The following is a 16,861-nucleotide window of genomic DNA, read 5'->3' as shown; positions in this document are numbered from 1 at the left end:
CGGTAAACACGCCATTGCTTTGCCATCTCCACTCCAAAGGCTACCACTTTCATTGCTCTCCGAGCAAAGAAACCTTTCTTCAGAGCGAGTGGCAGGGTACAAAGGCAGAGTACAAAATGTGCACACATCACAGTCCCCGCAATTCTGTTTGAACAAGCATATTGATTGGGTCTGACCTTGTTACATTTTTTTCCTATTATTTGAAAAGGTGCATCTAAGTGTAGTGAATTGAACCAGTGGAACTGAACTTTCCATGAAAACTTCTCGAGGTATTTCTTTAGTTCAAAGCTTTTGAATTTTAAAGGGCATTTTTAATACGAGTCTGTTGAGTATTCTCTGCCACAGTCCAACAAGGGATGTTAAATGCATATGAGGACGGAGCGAGGGCACCCGTGGGGTGGACGTGGCCACACGGCGGAGGGTGCGGGTCGTGGTTGGAGGGTGCAGGCCAGCCCAGGGAGGGCTAAGCTTTGGGGAGAGAGGCCGAGCCTGCGGAGCAGCACACACAGACCCCAAAAAGGATCTCTCTGAGCTCACTGGGGACAGCTTAGGAGACAGGGAAGAGGTTTCCCAGCTGAGCTTCTCAAAGGCTTTTTTTTTTTTTTGTCCCCTGCATCGGCAGGCGGACTCTCAACCACTGCGCCACCAGGGAAGCCCTCTCAAAGGCTTTTATGTGGAGAGCTGAGAAGTACTTGCTAGGGGCCCCTTCTGATGGGCGAGGGTTTTGTCCTTGGGAATGAGGGACTCCTTACTCAGCCACTCGCTTTCTCTTACACTGTGTTTTAGAACTGAGAAGGAGTAAGAGGCACAGCCCCTTGGCTGAGGTCACAGAGTCAGAAAAGAAGCTGCCACTGTCCTCAGCCCTTGACATCACTTAACAATTGCAGGTGCTTTCCTGCTGAGCCCTGAGCTGCATCCCAATCCTCGACTGATTTGATGTCTTCGGACGTTCTGCTGATCGTGTGGGCCACAGCTGTGGTCCCTCTTGCCATCCTGGCCTGGGCCCTTGAAAGCATCCGGAGTCGCATTTTCCCTCCACACAAGGGGCCTCTCCTGGCCCACTGAAGGCACACAGCCGCCACCTTTGAGTGAGTTCCAAGGGTCTGTTTGCCTCCGGAGGCCTCTTGGATCTAGAAAGCACCTCCTTTCTAGACCCAGAATTCGAGATCAGAGGCAGAGTCATCCCAGGGAGGAGCTGGAAAACCAGGTCCTGTGCTGGAAGAACCCAGGACTTGGGCATCTCAGCAAAATCCTTTCAGTGTCCTTGCCAAATCTCCAGCCTAGAAGATTGGCCTGGGAAGGTCAAAACGGGGTCAGAATCGCGGTAACAAATGGTAGAAGATACCCAGTCTTCTCTGCCCACAACTGGGGACACCAGCCCCATTCAGATTCCTTCTACCTCTTGTGGGAGCCCACAAGGGTGTCTCATGTACACTCTGAAATTAGTATTTTTGGCTGTCACTTTCGGGCCTTCCTGCTGTTATCTGTGTTTCCTGAGGCCGCACTACCCAGTGGACACCAGTGAAGTTCCACTGACAGTAAAAACTCAGGTTTCATGGCCGCTGCCCGCTTCTGCTCACAGTGAGGGTCCAGGTCCTGTGCCCATGTCTCCCCAGTCATTTCTGGGGTCCCCAGGCATATCTTACGTGAGCTCACCACTGGCCTCTCAAGCTGCAGTTCTTCCACTTGCAGCTCCTGGATGTCGTCAAGCCATGAAGCCACTGCCTGCGCCCCAGGGGGACCGTCCCTGCCCAGCTCACAGCCCTCTCCCGGCGCTGCAGACCCTCGAAGTGCCTGATGAGTGTGTCCCACCGCGAGTCCTCCCTGGCCAAGCCCAGGCCGCAGTCCGCATGCGTGTAGGAGAACTTGTGCTCCTTAATTCTGTGTCTCTTGGGTCCCAGAGCAGGTTTTGTGCGCTCTGGTTCACCCAGAGCCCTGGGGAGAGCCAGTTCTTCAAGCTTCTGCTCAGGTCCCCTGTCTGTGGGGCTCAGACACGTTCTCTATGTTTCCTCCTCCCTCACCCCAAATAACAATTTGTTATTTCTTATGATACTGCAACCTGGGCTGGGCTCAGCTGGGCAGGTCTTCTGCTCCATGTGGTGAGGGAGGACTGGGGTGTCCAGGGTGGTTTCCTCACTCACATGTCTGGCACCCCAGCTGGGATGGCTTGGGGAGCTGGGAGCTGGCTGGGCATCTCCGTCTTTCCACACGGCCTCCCCACGTGGCTGCTCCGTCTTACAGTGTGAAGGTCTCAGGGTAGTTGGACTTTTTACCTGAGCTGGCTTCCAAGGACAGCAAAGCTGCCAGGTCTTTTGAAGCGTAGATCTGGAATTGGCACAGGGTGACTTCCTCCACATTCTCTTGACCAAGGCCAGGCACAGGCCAGCCCGCTTAAAGGGGAGGGAAATAGATTCTACCCCTTGATGGGTGGAGTGGCGTGCACGTGCTGACGGAGGGGATGGACGGCGGCCGTCTTGGAGACTGTCGACCACAGGACTCCTTCCTCATTCTACAGCCACTGAAGCATTTAACAGCCAGTGCAGTCGCCCCAGCTTTCTCTTCCCCTGTAGTGGACACCTGGGAGCCACATATTCTGGACGGAGTAACCACAGGATGCGAGCCAACTGGTCCTAAATCTTCACTTGGAAGGGGACTACCCAGCAGAGGCCCTGAGGCCCACGGCTCACTTCGCATGAGTGAGAAATAAACTTTGATGTTTTCATCCCCTGGGACTTTAGGCTTTATTTTCTACTGTTGCACAATCTAGCCTACCCAGGTTGTAGGTATCATTATCCCTGTACTACATGTGAGAAAACTGAGGCATGTTGGTTCCATGACTAGTCAGAGACTGAGTTGAAGCTGGAGCTTGTATCTGACTCCAGAGAGCCTTTAACCACTGCATTGGCTGCTGTTACCCTGGGAAGAGGAGATGGTGGGGGAAGACAGTCCTGTGGGCCTGGATTCTGGATCACTTGAAAGAGCATTGCCTGTGGTGAGGACAGAGAGCTCATGGACAGCATGAAGAGAGACCCACAGGGAAGCGCCTAACACAGTGCCTGGTGAGCAGGAGGTGCCCAGCTCAGCGAAGGTAAGCTGCGCCCATGGCCATGATTTGACAGCCTGGGGATCCCACGAAGGGGCATTACTTCGGCTCACTTAACCCGGCCATTGGTCCCTGGGCTTTGCAGCTCAGAAACTGGATTTGTCACCACCAAGAGCAGGGCTGTCTCTCAGGGCTACGTTCACAGTGACTGGGCTCAGGAGACACATGGAGGAAACCGAGTGAGAGCCCAACTGCCAAGCTACTGTGTTCACTGCCATACGCCCTGCCCCCACCCCTGTTGCTCCAGGGGCCAAGTCTTTCTTGGAAGGTGGCCTGTCAGTCTCGGGACCAGTCTTGAAGAATCCTGGTGTCCCTGAGCAGCCCGAGGTCCCACCTCCACTGCAGGATGCCCCCATTCCACAGACCTAGGCCCCACATTTCCAGACCAGGGCTTCCTCTCTCAGGATAGAATGAGATGGCACTGACCCTCAGGTGCCCCCTTTCTCTGTGACCATGGCTGGCCAGTCCCTTTTTAGGAGATTGACCCCATAGAAAGGAGACCTGGCGCAGCAGAAAGAATGAAAGAAAGAAGAAGGGAGGGAGGGAGGGAGGGAGGAAGGAAGGAAGGAAGGAAAGAAAGAGAAAGAGAAAGAATTTTTTATTTTTTTAAAAAAGAAAATGCTAAGCATGGTTCCTGGCCCCATAGGAAGCACTAGAAAAAATATGGCGTATAAGTCCTCATTTACCTACATTTAAGTCATAATTATTTAACACATACCACATTCTCATTCTTTGTTTACTTGTTTATTGCCTGTCTCCCTCACAAGAGTATGAGCTTGCTAAGAGAAATAATTCTTGAATGAATGAGAGAATGAAAGAAGTCAAGGGCTGTTGCCCAGGGAGCCTTCTCTCTTTTTCAGATGGTTTTGCCTCTCTCTGCTCTGTTGCACTTTTTATACTCTAGCCCCAAGAGAGCATCCCTAGTACCCTATTTTTAAGTTCCTTGAGTAGTAGGTAAGAGCAGGAGTTGTGGAATGCAAATCCACCCTTATTAACTCTGACCTTAGGCAAGTCACTGAACCTCCCGAAGCTTTAGTTTCCTTCTCTGAAAGATGGGAATAACGGCACCTACCTTACATGGGTGATGTGAGGACTAAAGGAGATCATCCTTAAGCGCCATCCCTGGCAGGGACACCCAGCCAGTGGTCACCGTGCTGGTTTGCCCTCATGTATGATCCTTACGAACAGCAAGCCTCCAGGCAGTCCTTCCACATTTAAAGCCTGTCTCCTCTCCGCAGCTCGGCAGGATAAATGGGTTTGGGGCCAGCTGCTATCGCCCACCCCAGTCTTCTGCCCTCCACCATCCGTCTGCCATTTTAGACAGTTGCCTGCAGCAAGTAAAGCAATGGCCCAGGGCTTTTGAAGTTTGGGCTCGCGGGGCCGTGCCACCACCAGGCTACCTCCCTGAATTCTCCAGGGGCTGAGGACAGGCGAGTCCTCTGGGGCCTCCCCTGGCAGCCCTGCGGCTGTCCACCCGACATCAGATCAACCTGTGCTGCGGGCGCCTTTGATGTCAGTTCCCACACTGGAGCCTCGTGCCCTGCCCTGAGGACATGGGCTTTGAAGCTGGCCTGTAAACCGAGCTTTCAGGAAGAAAGTTGTCTATTGTGCCTCAGAGCACAGCCAGGCCCTGTAAAGGCACTCGGAATGCCATGAACACCTGATAAATAATTCTTTCTGGGCCCAAGAAAGATTCGTTCCACTTACAGGGGAGGAAAATTCCCTTGACCTTTTCATTGAAGTCCTGTGTGTGTGTGTTTGGGGGCGGCGGGGGGGTGGTTAGAGAGGGTTTTTGCGTCTTCTCGCTGAAGTCACGTGGGACAGGCGGGTTGTCTTAGAGCTGAGCTCCAGTGACTGCTCCTAAAGGGCTCCTGGTCCCTGACCCCTGGTCCGAGGTCCCCCCAGCCAGCCCCACTCCTGCCTCCTGCTGGGAACATGGGAGAAGATTGGGCCCTCTAACGAGTAGAGGGGCCTTGGCCCCTCCAGGCCAAACCCTGCTGCAAATGGCGGGGCTTCCAGGAGGCACAGCCCTGTTGCCTTTCTTTCCTCCCAGGGCCTGGCATGGTCAAAGAGAGGGGGCAGACAGGATTTCCCACCCGAAGGGGTCCCGGAAGTGGATACTGGCTCACATACACTGAGCGCTTACCTCAGGCCAGGCCCTCTGCTGGGCCCCCTTTTGTGTGCAATTGGATAATAGGATGTGGGTATGTGTGTAGTTTTGTGAAAGCTTTCTTTATGGTAAAACGTAACATACATGTAGAAGGTATATAAAATAACAGCACACAGCTCAGTAAATGACCAGAAAACAAACATCTCTGCAGTCACCACCTTGGTCAAGAAATACAAGTTTGCTAGGATGCAGGAAGCCCTGCTGGTGCCCCTTCCTGCTCAGTAGGCCCTCCCTCTCCCACGAAGGATAACCACCCTTCTGACTTTTGTTGTTACTACTTACTTGCCTTTTTAAAAATAATTAATTAATTAATTAATTAATGGTGGCGTTGGGTCTTCGTTGCTGCGCCTGGGTTTTCTCTAGTTGCGGCGAGCGGGGGCTACTCTTCGTTGCGGTGCACGGGCTTCTCATTGCGGTGGCTTCTCTAGTTGCGGAGCGTGGGCTCTAGGTGCGCGGGCTTCAGCAGTTGTGGCGCATGGGCTTAGTTGCTCCGTGGCATGTGGGATCTTCCTGGACAGGGCTCGAACCCATGTCTCGTGCATTGGCAGGCGGATTCTTAACCACTGCGCCAGCAGGGAAGTCCCTTACTTGCTTTTTCTTTATCGTTTTTCTATCTAATCAGGCATCATCAGATACTCTTAGTTTTATTTGTTCTCTGAAATGTGTACAAATGGAATAATAGAATGGAATAATAATGCATTCCTTTGTGACAGGCTTTTTTTCACTGAACATTGTTTATGATATTCATCCATGTAACTGTTTCATTCATTTTGCTGTTGTATAGTATTCACTGTAGGAATATTCGAGGAGTATCTATCCATTCTGTTAAAGGACATTTGGATGTTTCCAGTTTGAAGTTATTACAAATAATGCTGCTATGTACATTTTTAAACATATCTCTTGATCCACGTGCACTCATATTTCTTTTGGTGTGTACCTAGGTGTAGAGTTGCTAGGTTATAAGGTAAGCATATCTTCAACTTAGGTAGAAAATGCCAAACTGTTTTCCAAAGTAGTACTAATTTATACTCCTACCATGAACACGTGAGTTGCTTCACATCCTCGTTGTGGTGACAGCCTCTGAGACAGTGATCCCTGCCTCCTTGCATTCACACCCTCTGTAAGCCCCTCCCCCTAAGTGTGGGCTGGAGCTAGCAATTCCCTTCTAATGAATAGGATGACAGAACATAACAGGATGTCGCTTTCTTTTTCTTCTTTATTGGAGTCTAGTTGCTTTACAATGTTGTGTTCTGTACAGCAAAGTTCAGGATGTCACTCTCAAGATGAGGTTACAGAGAGACTATAGCTTCTGTCTTGGGCGTCCTCTGTTTTCTCACTTGTTTACTGTGAAGGCCATGTTGTGAGCTAACCTGTGGGGAGCCCCACAGGGCAAGGAACAGATGTCTCTGACCAGCAGCCAGTGAGGACCTGAGAACTCACGTGAATGAGCTTGGAAATGGGTCCTCCCAGCCTCCAATTAACCCCTGAGATGATTGTAGCCCTCTCTGACACCTTGATTACAACCTTGTGAGAGACCTTCAGCCAGAGGCACCCAGCAGAGCCCAGATTCCTGATTCATGGAAACCGAGATAAATGTTTATTGTTTTAAGTTGTTAAGTTTTGGGGGTGATTTGTTACATGGCAATAGATAATTAATGTACTCAAGACTTTTTTTTATTGTCGCCATTTTCAATGTGTATGAATTAGGTTTGTTAGCATCTTCCTGATATTATTGGTATTGAGCACCATGTCAAGTTTGTGGACCCTTTGGATTTCCTTCTTTGTGAAGTACCTGTCAGGACTCTTATCATTATTCCGTTGGGTTATACATCTTTTCCTTGTTGATTTGTAGGGGTTCTAGATGTAAGCCTGTCTTAGCCTGGGCTACCCCTAGAAAGCAGAGCCTAAGGCAAGGGCTTGCAGGCAGAGAGTTAATTTGGGAAATGATCCAAGGAACAGAAGTAGAAAGGAAAGGAGGGGAAACCAATAGAAGCACGCCTTCTCAAGTTGGTCACTGTTGTGGGAAACTTGGGCTCATTCTCATTGGGACCTTCTGGAGAGCCATGTAAAATGTTCCTCAAAATTATCCACCTGTGTTATAAAAGAGAAGAGCATTTATCTTCTAGCTTAGGGCCCCCCCTTGACCAAGGGCTCCCCATGAGGTGTTAAATCCTTCACATCTCCAGATCCCACATGTGTGACTGATTCCCATAGGAAGCCCACACTGGGGCAGCTAAGAAGCCCTGGGGCATCACGTGAGAGGTGTGGCTAAAATGAGATCCTACTGCAGTAATATCTAGAATAAAATGGGTGCCAAGAGGATATGCAGTGGAGCACAAGGAATATCTGACACATAGCCTCTTACAGATGATATGCCTTGTAAATGTCTTTTCCCATCTGGGCTTGCCTTTTCACAGTGACTTTCAATGAATAGATATTACTAATTTTAAGGTAAGGAAGTGTTTAAGTCTTTTCCTTTGTAGTTTGTGGTTATTTGCAACTTGTTCAAAAAGTCTTCCTGTACTTAAGTCATAAAAATCTTCTCCTCTGGTATTTTCTAGGAGCTTTCTTGTTTTGCCTTTCACAGATCTACAATCTACCTGGAACTGGTTTTTAAGTAAGGTGTGAAGTGGGCATCAGGTTTCATTTTTCCACATAGATGCGCAACTTATTGAAGAATCTATCATTTCCTTCCCACTGCTGTACAGTGCCATTTTGTCATAATCGAGTATCTGTATATGTATGAATCTCTTTTTCTGTTCCATTGTTTGTCATTGTGCCAATATCACACTATTTTAATTAGTGGAGCTTTATAGTGAGTGTTGACACACAGAAAAGCAATGTGTCTCTCTTGTTCTTATTTTTCGCAACTATCCTGGCTATTTTTGTTCTTTGCCTTTCCTTAAATTTTAGAACAAACATGTCAAGTTTTACTCCCCATCCTCCATTGGATTTTTTCTTCTATTGAGACTACATTGCATGTAGATTACTTTGGAGAGAATTACATCTCTACAATATGAGTGTCCTAATCTATGAATATGATAAATTCATTTATTTAAACCTTTAAATATTTCTCTCCAAAATATTTTATAGAAAAAAAGAAAAGAATTCTGCTTCTAGCAATGGTAGACAAGGATGCTTTGAACCAACTTTCCTACTGAGAACAAATGGAAAAGGAGGCTAAAATATTTTTGAAAATACATATTTGAAGGCAATGGAGAGCTATTAAAGCTGTGAAAATTTATGGAGCCAAGATCCAGAGGAAAAATAGGAAGCATGAGGTCAACATTTGGTATCACTTTTCCTCCTGAAGTGAATTGTCCATTCCAAAAGCTGTTGGCTGTGAGAGCCTGAGCTGTTTTTTGATAGACTGTCCCAGTCTCACGATGTTTGTGTACAGCTTAGGAGTCAGTCAAGGACCCAGGGGAGTATCTTTATGTAGATTTGGGGGCTCTACAGCTCTCTCACCTCTGGTACTCTTCCCTCCAAATTGCAATCTCTTGTCAACCCTGTATGCTTGTCTGTTTCTTCCACCCAGCGAGTCTGCCACCTGTTTGTGCTTGTTCGCTTTACTGTGGTTGAAAAATGACCTCAGGGAGAAATCTGGGTGGAATGTGGGACTCATTGCGTGTGCTTCCCTTTCAATGACTAGAAGCCCTATATGGGTTGGCCACTACGGATTTCTTCACCTTTATTCGTGAAGGATATTTTCACTGGGATAGGATTGTAAATTGGTGATTATTTTTTTCAGTGCTTTGAGGATATCATTACATTGTCTTCGGGCTTCTTTGGCTCACGTTGAGAAGTTAAATGTCTTATTCTTGCACCCTTAAAGTTAATGTGTCCTTTTTTCTGTCTGTACTTGTTTTCTTCTTTTCTTTGGGTCACAGCTCTTTCACTGTTGTATGCCTAGATGTGATTTTGTCTTTATCCAGCTTAGCATTTGTAGATCTCAAATCTATGTGTAGGTATCTTTTGTCAGTTTTGGAAGATTCTTAACCTTTGAAAATTGATTTTCTCCATACTCTCTCTTTTCTCTTTCAGGGACTCCAATTATATGAATTCTAGCCCTTTTTACTCTCTTTGTCCGTTCCTAGGAAACAATATCTTATTATGCAAGAATCCATTACATCCATGTGAAAAGGATTTGACAAATCAACTAGCATTTCTCTTATTGAAATGCTTTTGCCACTCGAATTTCCCTGTACTAAGCAGCAGTGTCTGTCTCTGACATAACCCACAAACCTTCATGGAATTGGGACATGGCCACCTTTTGCTTCAAGGACATAGGGCAAAAGGCGTGGAGGATTTTCCTGGTTACAAGGTTAAATATTTAAGGTTATAGGCTGCATTATGCTAGTCCTCAGTGGCAAATTCTGAGTGACTGAGGTACCCACATGCTCTTTGATAAAAATCTATTTGTGATATGCAGGACCCTCTAACACACAGGCCCCAAGGCAGGAGCCCATCTTACCTGGGTCTAAAGGTAGGGTTTCTCAATCTCAACACTACTGATATTTTGGGCAAAATAATTCTTTGTTGTGAAGGTCTGTCCTGTGCATGGCAGCATATTTAGCAGCATACCTGGCCTCTATCCTGTACATATCAGTAGCACCTCCCAGTTGTGACAAGCAAAAATATCTCAATATTGCCAAATGTTCCCTGGTGGGGTAAAACCCCTCCTGGTTGACAACCATTGGTCAAAGGATGGTACTCCAGACGAGAAAGACCCACTTGAAACTTAATACCAATGGCCTGCTTTGTGAAAGAAAGCACATCACCGGTTTACTAGAGACATAGGCGTGTGCACCTTTGACTTTGGCTGTTTGGAAGCTCAAAGCTAAATTTCGTATTTACTACATTAACTAACTGTGAGCCTGTTTTCAGGACTGATCTTATTTTTAATATAACAGTCTTTTAGGAAATGGCTTCACATAAATTGAAAAGACCAGCAGGTAAAGTGTCTCCATATGAAAAAGCCTTAGGAGGCAACATCTCGGTACTGGTAACGGCACAAGAGGCACCATTTTCAGTAGTGCAAGTTAGGCTACTTGAGGCCAGCTTTGAGGGCAGGTTTTGGGAGTTGGGGAGAAGAGGGAAGGCATTGTTGGGTAACTGTGGGTGGCATATCTTGTGGGGAGCATATGGGAGGTATTCCTTTGCTTTTTCTCAGGCCTGTAGTAATTGTGGAATGCTTTCTGAGAGTGGGGTAAGCAGCTGAAGTTCAGAAATCAAATGAGTAGGGGTTCAAGGCATAGTAATTTGGGTATTAAAAGTTAATGTGTACTTCCAAGTTTGGAGACAGAAGAGTTAAGTTCTCTCTTCTCTTGAAAATCACCCAGAAGCAATAAGGAGAATGAGAAAAGGAAGTTGACTCCAGCTTCAAGGAAACTAGGAGACATCTGAAACTCTTAACTCTAAAATGGGTGAAAGAGTTGAAAAAGTAGTAAATGTCAAAGGAGAGTACAGGGGGTATGCTTGCCTCTGCAGGATCTGAAATCTAGCTAGTGTCTTCTTAAACGTGAGGCTATTTGTGAGACAGGTCTGTTAGAGCAGCAGGGAAGCAGGCCCCTGCGATGTGAAAAGCCATTCGGCATCTGATCTTCACTGGCAGGGCTACAATGGTTCACACATATAACTCCGGACCATGATAAATTTTTCTGCCAGCTTGACCTTTCCCCTTCATGAAAACCCTGCAACACCTGGGAAGAACTTCATTTAAAGAGTCATCTGTTTCCCCATCCAGGTAAACAGAAATTCCTTTCTTCCAAGAGCTCATTTCTGACTCCTCTCATATACTACATCCAATCTAGAATCTAGTTCTCATTACTTCTACTATGACTACCCTAGTCCGAGCCCCTGTGCTCACCTAGAATCTTGCAATAATTTCATAATTGTGCTCTCCATTTTTCTAGTTGACTCCCTACAGCTGCCTAAGCTTTGTTAGATCATGTCACTCTAATAAAAACTCTCCAATGTCTTCTCACTCTCCTTAGCATAAAATCCAAAGTTCATGTCACAACTTTAATGATCTTATTCCTGCTCTCTCTTTGAACTCATCTCACAAGCCTCTGCTGCCCCTAGCTTTATTATTCATTGCATCCCTTTACCTTGTTTTCTTAATATTTATAACAAATGATATATATTTGTTTATTGTTTGTCTCCCCTCCACCAGAGTGTAAGCTTCATTAAAGGAGGGACTGGTTTTGTTTACTGCTGTATTCCCAGTGGTTAGAACAGTACCTGGCACATAGCAGGTGCTGAGAAAATGTTTGCAGTTGACCAAGCAATAAAAAAGAACTGGCGCAGGGTTTGGAGGAGGATATTAAAATAGAAAAGGATCCAAAAAAAAATACATGGCAGGTGAAGAGCACTCACCAGAAAAATGTTGCCTCAACAGATAGTTGAAAACTATAATCAAAGATCTCATGACAACCTTAATATCTTAACATCTCGGTAAAGTGCCGACATCAGAAATACAAGAGGATATGAGGAAACAGAAGAAACATGAGCTGGCAGAATTCAAGGAAAAAAATTACATAATAATCATAAAAATGAATACAAAATTGGAATGATAGAGTATACAGTGCTCAATCACGATGAGAAAACATAAAAATAAAAATGACACGGAGATAGGAGATGTAACATGCACATAATTGGAGCTTCTAGAGGAGAAAATTTCTATTTTCTATTTTTATAGATGAAAGCACTGAGAAACCTTGCTCACATGAAGTCAGTAATAGATTTTAGAAACATCACTTAATCCTCTGAACTCTTGGAATTTAGGCCAAATATCATAGTGATCTTTCTTCAAATTGTATGTCTAATGAATCAGCTGACAATCCAGTTCTCTACCAATTTTATTGAGGGCATGTAACTGGAAACTACCTGACTTGCAAAAGGAGTCATTCAGACCTTAACATGAACGTTTCAAATTGTCCCTTTGTTTGGAGGCTTTACTCCTTAGGGTAAACACAGTGAGTTTTGGGATGGATGAGAGGTATTTCTTTTTTCTAACGGGTGAAGGGTTACAGTGAAAGGAGTAGTAGTTTTCAGAGATCAATTTAGAACAAGTACATATGAATGTACAGTTTTGGGAAATTGATTCTGTTGAACCCCTTCATGTATCCCAGGAGTGTGTATTTATTTGAAGACTACTGGCTAACAATGCCAAGCAATGCTATCAGGTCAAGCAAGGAGTGAATTAAAAAATATGGTTTAGGAAAATAAGAATTGTTGATTTGATCAAAGTAGTTTTCAATACAGCTGTATTAAAGTTGGGTAGGGCTTCCCTGGTGGCACAGTGGTTAAGAATCCACCTGCCATGCAAGGGACACGGGTTCGAGCCCTGGTCCGGGAAGATCCCACATGCCATGGAGCAGCTAAGTCTGTGTGCCACAACTGCTGAGCCTGCGCTCTAGAGCCCACGAGCCACAACTACTGAGCCCGAGCACCTAGAGCCCATGCTCCACAACAAGAGGAGCCACCGCAATGAGAAGGCCGCGCACCACAACTAGAGAAAGCCTGCATATGGCAATGAAGACCCAACACAGCCAAAAGAAACAATAAAAAAAAAGTTGGGTAGAAGCTATACTGGAGTGGATTGAGGGGGAAGGGGATGGTACTGAAGCAGACAGTAATAGAAATGTTATTAAAACTGAATATTGAAAATGTGGAGACAGGATTATAGCTGAAGTGTATGGTATCTAGGAAAAATCTTTTTTAAAATATGTGAAATACCTAGGGACTTGGAGAGAAATGTTGACAAAAAAAGGATCAACAGACTAAGGGAGAGGTTGAAGACTCCTAAAACAAGATAATCAAAAGTACTAGGTTCACAAGATGATGCAAAGGGTTAACAGTAGTTGACATTTACTGAGCTGTTTTTTTATCAGTGTGCTTAAACTTTTTAACTGTTTCAACTAATTCTCACAATAACCATTCAACGTGGTTGCTACTGATATTCTCATTTTACAGATGAGGATAGGAGACTCAGATTTAATTATGCCCAAGGTCACTGAGTTTATCACTAAGTTAGTAGAGCTGGGATGTCACCTAGAGCATTGGAGCACTTCTCCACAGGTGTCAATTTAGGTGGAAGTTCAGGGAATTTCTGCCTGATAAAATCTCTTTAATGTAAGCCAGAAAGCAAGGACATGTTGTAAGAGTGAAGGAGAAAAGACAGGGTCACAAGTTTGAGGAGAGGTTTTCAACAGTTAAGAACAGGAAAAGAGTTGATGACAGGTAACAGTAAGGATAACATGCAGTGTTGTTAATTAACACTTAGTAATATTGATTTGTACAGTTGGTGGCCTTTCTCCAGAAATAATCCATAGGAAATTGGATACATCTAGGGCTGTATTTTCCAGAAAGGTTATGACACTGGGGAGGGTTATTTGGGATACTGACAACAGTGACACTGAATTGACAGATCACTTAAAAATCTAGACAGGGCTTATGGAACTGGTGAAAACAGATTGATAATGACCTGATTTGAACTTGTGTAAAGGAATACAACTGTTATGGTCAGAGGTGAGGTTTCTACATTTGTGATTTCAGAGGTAAAGTTGTTTTGGGATATTGAAAGTAGCCAAAATGTGGCTGCTGTGGAGACAAGAGTAATGGAACTAAAGCCCTGTAAGTGGCCACTGATGTCAACCAGGTAGTTGCAATTTATTTCCTCAAAATTTACTCAAAGAATATGACCTTTCTGCTCTCAAACTGTTGTTTAATCAGAACAGCAATCACTTCAGACTTTCTTCTGTACCTGTAATTCATCCGGATTTAAAAAATTAGATTTGAGAAGAGGATTTTTACCTATCAATACACACAAAATTGGAATCTGTGTTCCTGAAAACCTTTACAATAGAAAGATCACTGGATCACTGGTATAGTCAAGCACTTGGGAGAAGTGTATTTCAGGTAAGAAATTATCAATAGTAAGAAAAAGTTGCCACTCAACTTTCCCCTCAATAGCATGTTTCACTGCCCCCCCCAAAAAAATGTGTTTTCCCTTATGGTACTTCAGTAGGGATATCAAAATGCCATGGCATCTCTCTTCCTTTAATCCACCCACCACACACACACAATGATAAGGAAAAAAAAAGCAAAAACCAACCCAGTGTTCATGCTTAAAAGACAGCCATGATATTTAATGTGGTGCTGGGACACTAGGCCACATGGACCAACACACCTAAATTTATTCCAACCCTGAATTTTGTTAATGTCCAATAATATATGAATTGGAATGAGAATTTCTTTCTCTGAAGATGAAGAAAAAAGGTCTTCCAGTGTAGTTATTTTAGAAGGAGGCTCTTCTATTTACATATAAGAACCAAGACTTATAAATAACCAAGCATATTTAAATAAATTGATGAAAATACCTTTTAAAACATAATACTGGTCTCTCCCTCTTCCATTCTTAAACATATATCAGTCTTCACTTTCTACTTAAATTAGTTGTAATAAGCAACCCTACAGACTAGCTATTTGACAATCAGTGGCCAAACTGAAATTTGAACAAAGCCAAACTTGTTTAAACCAGATACTATTTTGTTAAATGTTACACATTCTACTAGTCACTGACTCAGTATTTTACTGTATAGGGTAGCACCTATTATAAAACAATGTGAGACATAAGAAAAAGTGAAATGTTGGGGGTCTGATACATGAAAAAAATTTCAGGATAGATTGCATAATCCAGAAATCACTTGTTCTATTTGCTACATTCCTCGAAAATTCTAAACTTCAAAATGACACAGGAATTAAAAAAAAAAAAATCAACACATTAAACACATACTTAAGTATCTAGATGTGTAACAGTTCAGCAAACAAAAAGGTTTAACTCAAAGCCTTTGAACATGTCACTTACTTAAACATTAAGATTTTGAACCCAATTACTCAAAGATCATTGACTAGCCCATAATGCAGTTTGTGTTAATCTGCTGTACAAATTGACCACATAATAACAGTCAGATCTTACTCCAACAGAAGTGGTGATAAAATCATACAGCAATACTCCTTTTTGTAATTAGATAATCAGGATAACAGCACTGGGATAAAATGAAGAGAATATCTTGTTTCAGCTTCTTGTTCAATAAGCCTATTCCTCATTTTCAGATAATGAGGATAAAGGTATCACAACCACATATGAGAAACTGCTTTCTCTTTATTTAGGTGTTAGGAAGAAAATTAACTTTGGTCACATATTACCTTAAAAAAAAAAAAATCCAGTTTTACATATTCCTAAATAGATAGGACCAAATGATAGAGAAAAAATTTCTTCTGTAAAAACTGGCCAATTTTATCAAAAATCTAACATACAGTGTCATTCAAATTATGTGAAGACTGCTTGGGATCATAACATTCCAAATATATGACAACTGCAACTCCATCCTAACCGGTGTGAAAAGTATTTGCTCTCATGTTGCTTTGGTCCAAAAGAGTAGAGCTGATTCAGTAAGAGTAAACTAAGTACCTAATCTTTTGCCAGCATTAATTTAGATTGTTACTGGCAGCAGAAATATCCATGGTGAATAGTTCTACTATAAGAGAGTATAATAAAAGAATATTTTTATGAACACATCACAGTACCAGATAAACTTTTATAAGAGAGAAACATGAAGGAACAAAAAAAGATAAACAGCTACCACACAAAAAATACTGTTTCCCCCGTAACTGTATTTGAAGGGGTAAAAAGTTTGATGATGCTAACATGAAAGGAAGTTGAGTACTGTATTTATTTCTTATTTTATACAACTCTTACTGTTTACAAAAATGGTTATAGTCATGCCCATAAAAGTGTAACCCATGGCATCTGAAAGCAAACACTCTTTGTAATTATTTAAAAGGGCCTTTTTAAAAATTATAATACAAAGGTCTGTGCTCTATAAGCAGTCCTCCACTGTGCATTATAACAATAAGGCTTACTTTTAATACAAAGACTAAGTGTTTGGGAGTTATGAACCACTGGATTTAACAAACATCATCTTATAGTTGCTTTTTGCATCTTTTTTGTTTTTGGGATCCTCCACTTCATCAGGGTGCTCAGTAGCTTGGAGTTCTTCAGCAGATTCTTCTTTCTCTGACTCTGAATCACTTTCAGAGTCATCTGGACTCTCAGGATCAGGCGAATCATCATCATCATCATCTCCAGCCACATCACCTTCTCCATCATGATCATCTACCTAAAAACATCAATCAACAGCTATTAAAATACATTATCCAGTACAAAAACTGGAAAAGACCCCACAATTTTTGTCTCACTCCCTAGCCATTAACAGTTTAAGATCAGAGGCTGCCTAGGGAAGAAATGAGGACTCAGGCACCTCCATGTGTTTTATACACTGGGACTTGAGTAGGATTTTGGTTTAAGAAAGGGCTCTGAAGACCACTCACCTTCTCCCCTCCCCGCTAGTTTGAAAATAATATATTATCTTCCTGATGGAAACAGTATTATTTTAAGTAAATAAGACAAGTTAACCACTGATCCATGGGAATATTTAAACAGCTATCAATGTTTTGCATATTACATTACTTTGGAGTAATGGACCAATAGTTATTATATGAAAAGAGATGATGTAGGGAAC

At 43.5% G+C, this 16,861-nt stretch overlaps 1 protein-coding gene and 1 long non-coding RNA gene across 2 annotated transcripts in view; one reads left to right on the top strand and one right to left on the bottom strand.

Annotated features, from left to right (window-relative positions):
• The first annotated feature begins 934 nt into the window (after positions 1 to 934).
• On the top strand, positions 935 to 15,501 carry LOC112390596 (uncharacterized). The gene is made up of 2 exons (XR_003001302.1): positions 935 to 3,088; positions 14,010 to 15,501. It is a non-coding gene; the product is annotated as an uncharacterized LOC112390596 (long non-coding RNA).
• The window catches only part of CUNH11orf58 (chromosome unknown C11orf58 homolog), a 29,420-nt gene continuing 27,530 nt past the window's right edge, over positions 14,972 to 16,861 (bottom strand). Inside the window, exon 5 of the mRNA XM_024731572.1 lies at positions 14,972 to 16,459. Coding sequence (XP_024587340.1) covers positions 16,232 to 16,459 — 228 coding nt within the window. The 3' untranslated portion in view covers positions 14,972 to 16,231. The remainder of the gene's footprint in view (positions 16,460 to 16,861) is intronic.

The sequence above is a fragment of the Neophocaena asiaeorientalis genome, unplaced genomic scaffold (genome assembly GCF_003031525.2).
Source record: "Neophocaena asiaeorientalis asiaeorientalis breed wild unplaced genomic scaffold, Neophocaena_asiaeorientalis_V1.1 scaffold571, whole genome shotgun sequence".
NCBI lineage: Eukaryota > Metazoa > Chordata > Mammalia > Artiodactyla > Phocoenidae > Neophocaena > Neophocaena asiaeorientalis.
The sequence above is the reverse complement of the archived record's forward strand: the minus strand, read 5'-3'. Positions and strand labels throughout refer to the sequence as shown.